A 12,097-nucleotide genomic window follows, 5' to 3' on the forward strand; every position below is an offset into this window, starting at 1 on the left:
GACGAAGTTTTTCCGGCTTTCACGGGAGGGGCAGTTTCGCGGGCCGGTATCCCAAATTGGAGGGTAGTTGTCAAGCCGGGAGGCCGCCCATGCGGCGAGCAGAAAGGAGGAAGGTCCAGGAGGCGCATAATGTAGGACAGAAAACTAGACCAAGGAGGGACCCAAAAAAGCAAAGCAAAGGCGGGCGAAAAAGCGATCGGGTTGAGAATGACCGAAAGCATCCGTTCTTATCAAGATTGATAAGATCTGGATGGCGGAATTCCGCGCGATACATGCGCTAATCCTAACCGAAACTAGCTTCCTACGCACGTGCCCCAGCCGGTGCTTACTAAGGCGCGGTTTGATCTGCCAGCTGGCGATTCGCCGGCGCGTCTTTCCGCTTGTTTGGACGCGCGACGGCTGAAGAGCAGCGATGTTGACGAGATGCCTGGCCTGTTTCGCTATTTAATCTGACCAATTGCCGAAATGATCACTCGACCTTGGTCATGCGAAGCGAGTCGCATTTCCTTTGAGTACTTAGTATGTCGTTTCGCAGCGCGATTTGCAGTTTGTCACCAGCCACCAGACGCGTAGCTCCACCAGGCGTGCGTCAGGACAGGCATTCCCGCTTATCTACTAATCCTGACCGTGACTTCTTCCCACAACGCCAGTCTCTCCCTTCACTACCCTCTCTTGACCCCTGAGAACGACATGCTTGTTGCATTGCTCGATCATTCCATCCATTTAATCCTTTTCTGCTTAGTGTATTAGCCTTCAGCCCATTTATTAAGTGTTTATTCTCTCCCTTCCATTTCTCGTCTGTCACGTACCGCGTCTGTCGTATTTTTCTCTTTTTTTTTTTTTTTTTTCCTTCTTTTCTTTCCTCCTGTCTCCTGTATCTTCTGTGTTTATTCAGCCTTGATTTCTTAGACATTGTCTTAAAGGGTCTCTTGCAAGCATTGCGGCTCCCGTCTGGTCACCATGGAGTCTTCACCTCCTCGACCAAGTGCCGAGCTCCTGTCCGTGGCCGGCGTGAAGCGGTCCGCGTCTCTCCTACCCCCCTTCGAGCCTTCTTCCTCTCCTCCCCTTCCTCGCCCATTGAAACGCCTCGCACGCGATGACGATAACGGTATCTCGACGTATCCAACCCCCATGCCGACCTCTTCGACCGCCATAATGACTTCTTCTCCCCCACGTGCCCGACGCGGTCTGAAGCGTACCCACTCAATGGCGTCTGAAAGGGCACCCTTGTCGACAGTTCCGTGCATAATGCTGAGTGAAAATGGAGAGGCTGTCACGATGGGGCGATCCAGCCTCTCTTGCAACTACCAGCTCTCTGCCAACCGCCTAGTGTCAAGAGTGCATGTGAAAGCTACGTACAAGGCTGCCACACATCCACTTGATCGAGATAGGATAGAGATTCTTTGCACAGGATGGAACGGCATTAAACTGCATTGTCAAGGGAAAACATACGAATTGACCAAGGGCAAGACATTTACTTCTGATATTAGAGATGCAGATGTCATGATTGATGTGCAAGATTCACGCGTACTGCTCCAATGGCCACGTCAGTCAAGAAAGGACTCGACTTCCATGCATTCAGATCAAACATGGGAAGAGGGCTCTCCTTCAAAGACCCTCCAACCTCGTTCACCCCGTTCTACAACGTCGAGCCCCCTCAAAGGTAGACAACGGCTAGCTTCTCCCATTTCTCCATCGCCTGCTATTCAAGCGTTAGGGGCTTCGATGGCTCCATCGACCCCCTCCCGCTCCTTGCCAAGCAAAGTCATTGTTTACGAGGATGAGCCATCACCGTTGGGTCGAAGCAAATCAACAGAAGATTCCATGTCTCAGAAAACACAAGTTGCCTCCCAGCCACATGGTCATAGCCAACAAGACTCCCTTAGTAGCTCTTTGAGCAAATCCGAAGACCTATCCGAACACGATGAAGAGAACGATCCTATTGTATTTTCTTTCGGTCCCTTTGGTGCAAATATTCTCCCGAGAATGGCTTCCTTCCGTGCTGGCGAATCCCCAGTGCGCTCTACTCTCGAGAGACCTAACACTCCATCCCAGCCGTATGCACAACTACCTCCAAAGACGAACGCTCTGCCCGAATCAGACAAGGAGGCGATTCAAAATCATATCATCAACCAGCTGGCATTTTCGCGTCTGTCTTCAACTCCATTCTCGACCATTGTCAAGAACCTCCCGTCAGATCTCATCGGCAAACTCTCATCAGAACGAGCCCTTGTACCAACAATCGCAGTTATTTCTATTATTGAAAGTACTCGCTGTATCGGAAAAGTGAGACGGGAAGGAAAGGATGCAGCTGGCAAACCATTGGAGAGCGAGTATTACTATATTCCTGATATGGATCAGGACGAAAATAGAAAGGAAGCAGTTGTGAATGGCCTTCGCAAGCCTGGTCTAAGGAACTGTCGGAAGCAGCACAAGGTTCGAATATTCAAACGTTTCTTTCCCGAACTTTCAAGAGGATTGTTGTGCTAACATAATTGTCTCCATAGCAATATTACTGGAGAAAACCGAAGACCCCGTAACGCTTCGTCTTTCTGTCTATGACGCAAAAGTACCAATCTGGTGACTTTCTTTCGGCCCTCAAAGCACCGGCATAGCCTTTATATGACACCGACCCCCTGTGTTTTTACCCCTTTAACATACCACTCTTCCTTTTCTGCCCTAGCCCAATATTTGTTTGATAACACTTTTAAAAGTTTTAAAAGTATCTGTAGGTCAGCTACAGTTATTATTGTACCCCTATTGTCTGAGAGTGCCCTATTAATTCAACCTTCCCAGATTACCCGTTTGTCTTGAAGCCCCTTGTTACATTTTCATGTATTCCCCAACCCCACATGCCACCTTTTACGATGAAATCCCCTCACGTACACCCCGTTTACTGTTTTATGAGTAAAAGACGCAAGAATTACCAATTTCATGTACATATTTCCCCCCGGCCCCCTTTTCCCCCACGCTCAGATACCCCATAAATCCGGAGTACCATCAGGCAAATTTTTGACAGCAGCTTCCGGAGGGTTACTTAGTCTTGAAAGTGGTCAGACGAGGGAATGACTATCTAGGACACTGGATGTTCCTACGAGGTGTTTCTCTCCAATCTGTAAATGAGCTTCCACGCAATGTATCTCCTTAATTCTTCCAAGTCAAAATGCCTAACTTCACAGAATCCAAGCTCATTCGAACTGTTTCTTAAGGTTATCATAAACACTTGCTGGATAGTCCAGACAATTCCCGCTTCCATCCAAGCCCGCTGTGCCTCCCAATCCGGCTATGGTAATATTAATCAAGCTTCTCTCGTGGTTTACAGGGTGATCACCGCTGAGTTCCCACCACATAGCTCCTCCTAGTCCCCGATTACGTATATATTCTGCCTTCCGCTGCGCCATGTGCGGGGTATCGTAACTGATCATTTTTTTCGCGCTGGGCGAGTAGCTCCACGACGCGAGAAGCTGGTCATCGTTCTGCTCTTCGCTGTCTGGCTGCGGGAGTGCTTTATAATCCCACACTCCGTTTTCCCAGGACCCTTCACCCACGCCCTGGAATGGAGATCCGGGGCCTTGGGTGTTCTCGAACCCACGGCCGTATAGTGGGAGACCGAAAATAATTTTACCCGGATGTATACCGGCGGAGATATACGCTGATACAGCGATATCGGCGCTAAATGGCGTGCTCTCTGGTGAGGATTGGGATGGGAAGACATTGGCCATGTGTCCTGCCGTGGAGTCCCAGCTCCCTGCAAAGTCATAACACATGAGGTTCCAGAAGTCCAGGTAGGGATCCATCTCGGCCATGCGGAGCTGTGAATAGTTTTTCGGGCCGCAGGGCGCTGCGATGGTGAGGAGGAAATGTCGTCCCTGAGCGTATTGGGCTGCGTAGTTTTCTAGTGCCATTCTAGTTTCGTAGAGAAGGTAGACAAAGTTGAGGGCTTCGGTATCATTTTGGGGATATTCCCAGTCGATATCGATGCCATCGAAGCCGCAGTCTGCTAACAGTTTGACGGCGCTGCGAGCGAAGGTCTGGCGACCTTCATGGGTTGCTGCGGCCCGAAAGTTGGATGAATAAGTCCATCCGCCGATGGAGAGGAGGATTTTGAGGTGACGGTTTTTCTTTTTGAGGAGGAAAAGCTGCTTGATACAGCCATAGGCATTGTTGCCCTGCTCGTCCCAAGAATCTGAAGGATAGTGCTTCTCTAAGTCTGCATACGTATCGGTCAAGTGGCTATGAGATTGTTAGCATATGTTTCGAGATTTTAAACACGGGAGTTTAGACATACACTTCCCCGGTATCGCCGCGAATATTGGCAAATGAATCTGTATGTAATAGTTAGATCGTACCCAAACTCAATACAGAACACCTTCATGTTGCATACAGAGAATGTGTGTAATATGGCTCGCTGGAATGTTATTAGGCTGATAATTTCGACCATAGATACCCTACCAGAAAAGGATCAGACAGTTAAGCACAGTTTATTGATGGTAGATACCCAAAGATATAAATGGCTTTGGCGGCGTACCCAATTGGTAAAATAAGCAACAGTTTTGTAGCCCGCTGGATTAGAGGGAGCCGGGGTTGCCGCGGTGAAAACAGGGCCACGGGACTCCGCAGTAGCAGTTGCGGTAGACATTTCACGAGCCGGGGCTGTAGCGCTGAAAACTGGGCCGGGTGTATCTGCAACAGCAGTGGTGGCAGAGGTTTCAGGGGCTGGATTAGGAGGATCCTCGGCCGGAGATTGAGAGAGGTTAAGGACTTGACCAACTTCAATGATGTTGGGATTCGCTATCTGCGGATTGGCCGCAATTAGTGCGTCGAGTGTCATGCCATGATCATTGGCGATTTTCCACATGGTATCGCCGGAAACGACTGTATAGGTAGACATGATTGAATAGGCAAAATCAACACTACTTGTTTTACCGATATTGTATACTCCTCCAGGAACGTACTGGCAGCACTAAGAGAGAGACTGCTGTTGGAATTTAAGTCGACAAGCAAGCATTGCCCCGCCACATTTTATAGGGCTGAAATGGCCCCGCGACGCTCCACACGGCGATGAAACTGGCCTATCACTTGGCGTGAGAGCCACACAGCCACAGTGAAACGCGAGGAGGGGTAGCTTCAGCCACAATTCAGGGGCTGCCTCGCTCGTACTCTGTACGGAGTACCTTCACGGCTTTCCCTCCCGTTTTCGCTCTCCGGCCATGCAGCCGGCTGAGCGGGAATGACTTGCATTCTGAGTAGACCTGCCTCAACGCGTTGGATATCCGCGGTCACGTTTCCTAGCTGCTGTCCTTCGAGCAGAGGGCCTTTCTTAAATTTGTCGAGGCAGCTGACGGGCTTGAAATTCAGATCACCGTCACTGTCGCTCGCGCTGGAGGAGCGAAATGAAGTTGGAATAAGCTATCACGCTAAACTCATTTTAGCGGCAACTCTCCAAATGGTCAACCAGACAATCATTGCCTAATCTAGCATACAGCCAAACTTTCCACGAATTGAGATACCGTAAGGTCCAGCTATGTAGAAGAAGCTTCGCTGACTACTGTCTATCACATGTTCCACGTAAGTACCATCCAAAATATAAGCTCTCTGCCTTCACAGTACATCCTGGATCCCTGGGAGTCAGGGACTTGCCTCGCAATGGCCCACAGGAAAGAACCATTAAAAGCATACTCTTTGCAAGAGCTTGGGTCCTTGTATGCCCGCTTTCCAAATTCCAAGGCATCAACATTAAAGAAACGTCAATTTCTCAATGTCAGCCGTCTTTAGAAGGCAGAGTCTTGGCCCACGATGTCCTGTGCGATTTCTATTACATTGTGCAAAACTGCAAGGGGATTGATCTTCTGATTTCTTCCTCCATTTAGGACTGTTGCTGATGTAAACCAAACGCTCCAAAATTGCGGAAGCACTTGGCGGCTCTCTTTACATCTCATCTGGGCAGCCGCTGGCTCTTCTCTTTAATGTGTCCTTTTGGTTTACTCCTATTGAAATTATCTCCCAAACAGGTGGAACGAACCTTCCTCGGCTACCTGAAAATAAACAATGACAAGTCGCAGGCAAGGCCGGTATTTCCGTTCCTCATCTCTCCGTGGAAACACTTTTGAATTAGAAAGCAAAATACACTAGGATTACAATTTTTGTTCGTGTTGGTGACGAGGTCAGCGAGCTACATTTAAAGTGGCCTGGGAGGATCATGTTGTATATACTTGAGACTTTGCAGTTAATACAGAAGAGGTAGATCTTGGATACTTAAATGGACAACTATTTTAATTTTAGGAAAACCCCTAGTGGCCTGGCCTTTGAAGATGCATAAAAGCCCACTTCTGATTGCCAGTTGCATGTATGTTAAGACCAACTGAGGGGTTTCATGCTCGAAGTTAAAGCACGTAGACAGCCAATGGTGGGTTACTTATTTATTCCACTTGGCCCCCATGCACGGACGTTCTACTACAGCCCTTGACAGAGGAAGAGTGTATTATAACCTACAAATTACTTATATAGCATAATACAAAGGTATATACCACATCACTCCAGGAGCATCTTTTTAGTACAATCCATATTTATATGAAATCCAAATTATCCAAATTATCAGCGTGAATAAACCGACGGGCTATCATAATCATAAGCAACATCAACTTCAAAGTTTTTAGTCTTTTCCCTTGCGATAATAATGGCTCTTTCAGCTACGATTGCCAACACCGCGAACACACCAAACCCGGTCGAAAATATCAATACTGGTATTAACGCCCACCGGCTCGCCTCCTCAAAAATACATTGACGATGGAGAAAGCTGACCTCGCGACCCATAGAGGAGTGCCAAGAATATATCTCGCATGTCCATGTTTCTGGGTCAAAGATACCATGATCGTACGGATTAGCGCGATGACTTGGTTCAAAGTGGGCGGATAGATGGTGGATTAAAAAAGTATGTATCAGAGCCCCCAAGCTGAAGAGATACTGTACGAGGAGTATTGAGAGTATGAGAATCGGCGAGCGGGTTACCATCTGCTTTTTGCATTAGATTTGTAGAAATCAGGGTTTCTCGATGAAATGAGCACTCACCAGCAAAGGCCCTTTGCGTAGAGAAGTCGATACAAGTATGACAGCGATCAGGGAGAGAAACAAGCAAAGAAAGCCGCTGCCCAAAACGGGTCCGATCGCTCCGTCATCGAGATAGGTGGGGAACATAGGAAGAGATGGACTGGTTTTTATATCATGACGGTAAGAGCTTTCAGCTCCATGTAGGAGTATAAAGTCTTTGCGAGGAAAGAAAGCAGCGCTTTTGAAGATGAGTGACAAAATTGAGCTGAGGCCCAGCAGCAAAGCGGCTATCAAGAGAAGAAAGAGATGAATTCTTGAAGGTGCGTCCGAGGACATAGTGTGTTCTAAATGGCGTTCGCCATAAAACTAGAGGGAAATCAAGCTGAAGGAAGAAACGATTTGTGATAAAGTGTCCCAACCAAGTCTTTGAAAAATAGAGCGCAGATGAGGGTTGGAAAGACAACTATAAAGCCTGATGACTTTGCTCACCCCTGTAAGCGCATTTTCCTTCGTCTGGGACAACACATTGAAAAATGGCACCTAAGGATCGGCGTGCGCCCTGTTTCTATGATATAGCCCGGTCTGATTTCCGTATTCGGAGGATTGGGGGCCGGAGAGATCGGCGCCAAAATTTTCGGATATATTAACGCACTTCGCCTTGAAACTGCGACTCCGTTGGCGTTGTGGATGTGTATGTGTTAAATTAACTTGGTAAACTGGGTGACATCGTCCAGAATCTTCATCCAAGGGCCTGGACTGTTTATACGAGACAGGCACTTCAACTTGGGAAAATCTACCGCTACACACGAGGAAAGGACTCCTGTGTATGATTGTATCGCATGATTTGCACCAGTTTTGTTCATTATCAAGCTAAGCGTATAAGCTCGTGGGGAATGACTGCAGAACTTTGACGAGACGACGCAGTTACACGACTCGATTTGTGGCATCCTCAATGACAGGTACAACGTGCGCTCGCAATCTTATGCAGGCCAATGTTGTCTCTCGATTATAGTGTGGATTCAACTGGAGAGCCGAGGCGATTCGAGACCATCGTCCACCTTTCCTTCCTGGAAGGTTAGCGACCGCGATCCCTTTTTGCTGAAATGTCCGGATTCAAATAAAAATGGCCAAGCCCGCTCCGCGCCAATCGGCTTCGCGACCCCTTGGGGACCTGCGCTATTCCCTATCTGGGTTGGGGCGAGCGCGGCGCCAAGAGAGGATTATGTCACCCGTCTTTCGTCTCATGTCTTTCACCGATCTTCCCTCGGCTCGAGTGCGCATCTCCACCGTGGATGAGGCCTGCTCCAGGAGATGGATTGCGGGGAAGACGTGCAGGGCCTTAAGCCGTGCCGAAAGATAGTCAAAAGAGCCCAATGGTTGACAGGGCTTTATTATTCTCTTGTGCTTGCAGATGTAATCCTGCCGTCTGCCGTGCCCTCGGCATCAAGGCAATCCTGGCTTGAAATGTCTTCTGCCATGTTCCGCAGTTATAACGTAATAATGCTTGCTATAACTATGTTCAAGGCACTCCACAGCATATTTCTAAGAAACAATTCGTTTCTTTAATGTGCGACTTCCTTTGATTCTCTTTTTCTGGAGTCCCTTGAACACTTCCATCGTCATGGCCCCTAACAACTATGCCCGAACCTCAGTCGGCAACAAGGAATATACCAAGGCTGCTGTTGTTATCATTGGTGCTGGAATTTCAGGTAAGGCAAGTTGAGCTACGCTTGATGGCCGCCGGAATTGTAAAAGACAGACGTATAGTTACTTATAGTCGCGTCTTTGCTCCAGGACTTTGTACCGCCATCAATCTGATCAAAAATAATATCCACAATTTCGTCATTCTCGAAAAGAGTGCCGGTCTCGGGGGAACCTGGCGAGATAACAAATATCCGGGGTGCTGCTGTGATGGTACCTAATCCAACACCTGTATTCGCGGCCTGAGAAATTAATATTCCGCGCTATAGTTTATTCCCACTTATACAGCTTCTCTTTCGAACAGAATCCAGATTGGACGAGACTGTATTCCGACCAACAGGAAATTTTGGTATGGACCAATTCATTTTTTACGTCGAAGCCGCTAACCTTGTCAGAACTACCTTCGAAAGGTCGCAGCGAAATATAACCTATACCCATATATTCGGTTTAGCTCCGAGGTGGAAGAGTCACGATGGGATGAGGTCGAAAAGAAATGGTGCACAAAAGTCAAAGTGATTGGCAGCAAAGATGTTGAATTCGGAGAGGAATACTCCATCACCTCGGACTTCCTGGTGTCGGGAATTGGTCAACTCAACTATCCCCAGTATCCATCGATTCCCGGCATTGAGACTTTCAAGGGGAAGATGATGCATTCTGCCAGGTGGGATTGGAGCTATGAGCTCAAGGATAAGAAGATTGGCATTATCGGAAATGGTATATGAGGATAATATTTCTCTTCTTGTGGCTGAGAGCTAACAAGACCCTTGTCAAGGTGCCACCGCTGCCCAAATCGCCCCCGAAGTTGCCAAAGAGGCTTCTCATCTTACCATCTTCCAGCGAACACCAAACTGGGTTGTACCTCGGCTGGACATGAACGTCTGGAAACCATTTCGGGCTATATTCAGATACTGCCCTCCGGCGCTGTGGAGATTACGCGCATCGATAATGGATTTCCGCGAAGCTGTCCATGTTGTGATGCGAGATCCCAACTCAAATACTGCAGAGCTGATACGAAAAGCCAGTTTGCATATTATGCACAAAGCTCTTCCCAATCAACCCGATCTATGGGAAAAGCTGACCCCGGACTATCCTCCAGGATGCAAACGCATGATCCTGAGTGACGATTACTTCCCAACCCTCGCTCGTGATAATGTATCCCTCGAGACTGGGCATATCGATTGTATCACTGAGAAGGGAATCGTCATCGACGGCGTCGAGCAAGACCTAGACCTCATAGTCCTTGCCACAGGCTTTCGCACCGTCGAATTCATGCACCCGATCAAAATATACGGTAGGGACGGAAGACCATTGACTGAAATCTGGGAAGGTGGTGCTCGTGCTCTCTATGGTGTGGCAGTCGAAGATCTTCCCAACTTTGCCATGCTGTATGGCCCCAACACAAATCTCGGCCATAACTCCATCATCCTCATGATCGAGGCCCAATCTCGGTACATCCTTGCACTGATCAAAGCCGTCCTGCGCGCAAGGGAGTATAACCAAGGCCTCGCCATAACTCCGAAACCGGGCAAAGTCGAAGAGTTCAATTCGAATCTCCAAAAGGCACTATCCAGTACCGCATTTGCGTCGCCAGGCTGCCAAAGCTGGTATAAAACAGCTGAAGGTTTGATCACAAACAATTGGTCTGGCACGGTGGTGGATTATCAGAAACTTTTGTCAAAACTAAACTGGGATGATTTTGATTTGGAGGGTAATGGGGCGGAAGCGATGCGTAAGAAGCACGTTGCGAATCTCGGTCGTGTTCGGGAAGAATCTCTGCTGGGATTTAAAAGTTTGGGTGTCACCGCTGCCCTTGCGATTGTGGGCACGCTGGCATATAAAGCACCTCACTTGCTCCCAAGATGGCGATGATCGCTGGAGATTCCTTTTGATAACTGGATTGATGTGATATTTGATGTGATATTGTATTTATTCATATGTTTGCGCCTAATTTAGAATACCCTTCACTTTCGGAAATACAGTCAATGGATTGGTAACACACTGCCGGGGCGCTCAAATTGTAAACGCGAATGCTTTTCCAAAGCTGACGATTTATGGTATCCAAGGTGGCTATCAGAGAATCAAGAGGTTTATCAAAACGATGTATTTATTCTATATCACGGATGCTGCGATGCATTCTGGAGCACAACCAAACCTTTCGGACTTCGAAACCCACAATGCCAGTAGGGCTAAGCCAGTAGCAATCGCTGTTCTATTTGACACTCCGGTTTTGCAGCAGATGGCTAAAGCTTTTGGCTTTCTTCCTCATTGTCCCCAGTTTTATACGGATGTTATTTCAGCCAATCGGCAGTAGCCGAGCGCAGAAGCGTCCGGATTATCGGATCAGCTACACTCATGTTGCTTAGGAGCTGCTTTGAATGGGTGGGAGAAGCTTTGTTGACGAATCCGACGGCGATCGATACCAGCCGAAGTGCGATCCAACCAGAGGAAGATTGGCTGGGATAGCATAACGCAAATCGTACGAGAGCTCTTTTGCATACATTTCAACTATTCCCGCGCTGTTACTAGTCTTTTCTGAAGCGCCCGTTCGCCATCGAAGATTTATACCGACGGTGCTGCTCGCCATAATATTTGTCCATACCAGCCGAAGCAGTTTTGCGGCGCCTTCATGCATTGTTGGTGAGGAGTTCGAAACGGGGAGAAGGAAAAGGCTGTCACTCCTATCATACGGAGGAAGTCTCTCGATTTGTAGTAGCGGACCAAAAGCCTTGCTTAATACTTGCGCTATAACGCCATATGGCGCTGCCATCGCCAGCAGCTCGCATTTGGGGCCGATCAACAACAACAAATCAAACTTTCCGGGGGGGGGGGGGAAGCCTTTGAAGCCCTCGCTTGGGCTTTTGTGACTGGGAGCTGATAATTTAAGCCGCTGATGTCAATGCCTCGAAGCGAGCGAAAGTCATCCCAACCTCGTATAAATCAATCGCATTTTTGCCCAAACAAACGAGAGTGAGGGTCAGAGCAAAACCCTCCATTCTGCTTTCCTTTCAAGCACCGGGAATGCGTGCTTTTTCTCTGGAATTTAATAACTAAATATATAAAAAAAAAAAAAAAAAAAAAAAAAAAAAAGATATTAGTAGTGTGAGTTGGTTGAGAAGTCCTCGGACTGGCATGGCGGGACGAAAATAAATTGGAACCAGCCCGCTAAACCGGGTCACTTCGCGACGTCAAGACCTTGATAGACGCGATCTGCCTCGCCACCTACTGGCAAATCGGCGTTCAAAGGACAGCGGGCTCACGAGATCGAAATCAAATTTAAACCTAGCCATCAGCCCAGCGAAGTGTCTCTCATTCAAGTTATCGATGGAGCACAATTGATCTTGAAATAAAT

The 12,097-nt window shown here is 48.0% G+C and overlaps 4 protein-coding genes across 4 annotated transcripts; 2 read left to right on the top strand and 2 right to left on the bottom strand.

The window, feature by feature from the left end:
• Nucleotides 1–960: 960 nt before the first annotated feature.
• D8B26_000306 (uncharacterized protein) lies at nt 961–2,540 on the top strand (the record flags this gene model as incomplete). Its single annotated transcript, XM_003067507.2, has 2 exons — nt 961–2,436; nt 2,508–2,540. The coding sequence occupies 2 exons, from the start codon at nt 961–963 to the stop codon at nt 2,538–2,540; spliced, it is 1,509 nt and encodes a 502-aa protein (XP_003067553.1).
• Nucleotides 2,541–3,059: 519 nt separating this feature from the next.
• D8B26_000307 (uncharacterized protein) lies at nt 3,060–5,017 on the bottom strand. The gene is made up of 4 exons (XM_003067506.2): nt 4,529–5,017; nt 4,385–4,448; nt 4,289–4,325; nt 3,060–4,233 (listed from the first exon to the last, which is right to left on the bottom strand). Exons 1-4 carry the CDS (start codon nt 4,889–4,891, stop codon nt 3,189–3,191), a joined length of 1,509 nt encoding a protein of 502 aa, XP_003067552.1. The 5' UTR covers nt 4,892–5,017; the 3' UTR covers nt 3,060–3,188.
• Nucleotides 5,018–8,613: 3,596 nt separating this feature from the next.
• D8B26_000308 (uncharacterized protein) lies at nt 8,614–10,753 on the top strand. Its single transcript, XM_003067505.2, has 5 exons — nt 8,614–8,756; nt 8,842–8,961; nt 9,018–9,097; nt 9,144–9,462; nt 9,521–10,753. The coding sequence occupies exons 1-5, from the start codon at nt 8,669–8,671 to the stop codon at nt 10,615–10,617; spliced, it is 1,704 nt and encodes a 567-aa protein (XP_003067551.2). The 5' UTR covers nt 8,614–8,668; the 3' UTR covers nt 10,618–10,753.
• Nucleotides 10,754–11,107: 354 nt separating this feature from the next.
• Nucleotides 11,108–11,515, bottom strand: D8B26_000309 (uncharacterized protein; the record flags this gene model as incomplete). The annotated part of the gene is made up of 1 exon (XM_066123183.1): nt 11,108–11,515. One exon carries the CDS (start codon nt 11,513–11,515, stop codon nt 11,108–11,110), a length of 408 nt encoding a protein of 135 aa, XP_065979257.1.
• Between the last annotated feature and the right edge of the window lie 582 nt (nt 11,516–12,097).

Source organism: Coccidioides posadasii, chromosome 1, assembly GCF_018416015.2.
Source record: "Coccidioides posadasii str. Silveira chromosome 1, complete sequence".
NCBI classification, from domain to species: domain Eukaryota; kingdom Fungi; phylum Ascomycota; class Eurotiomycetes; order Onygenales; family Onygenaceae; genus Coccidioides; species Coccidioides posadasii.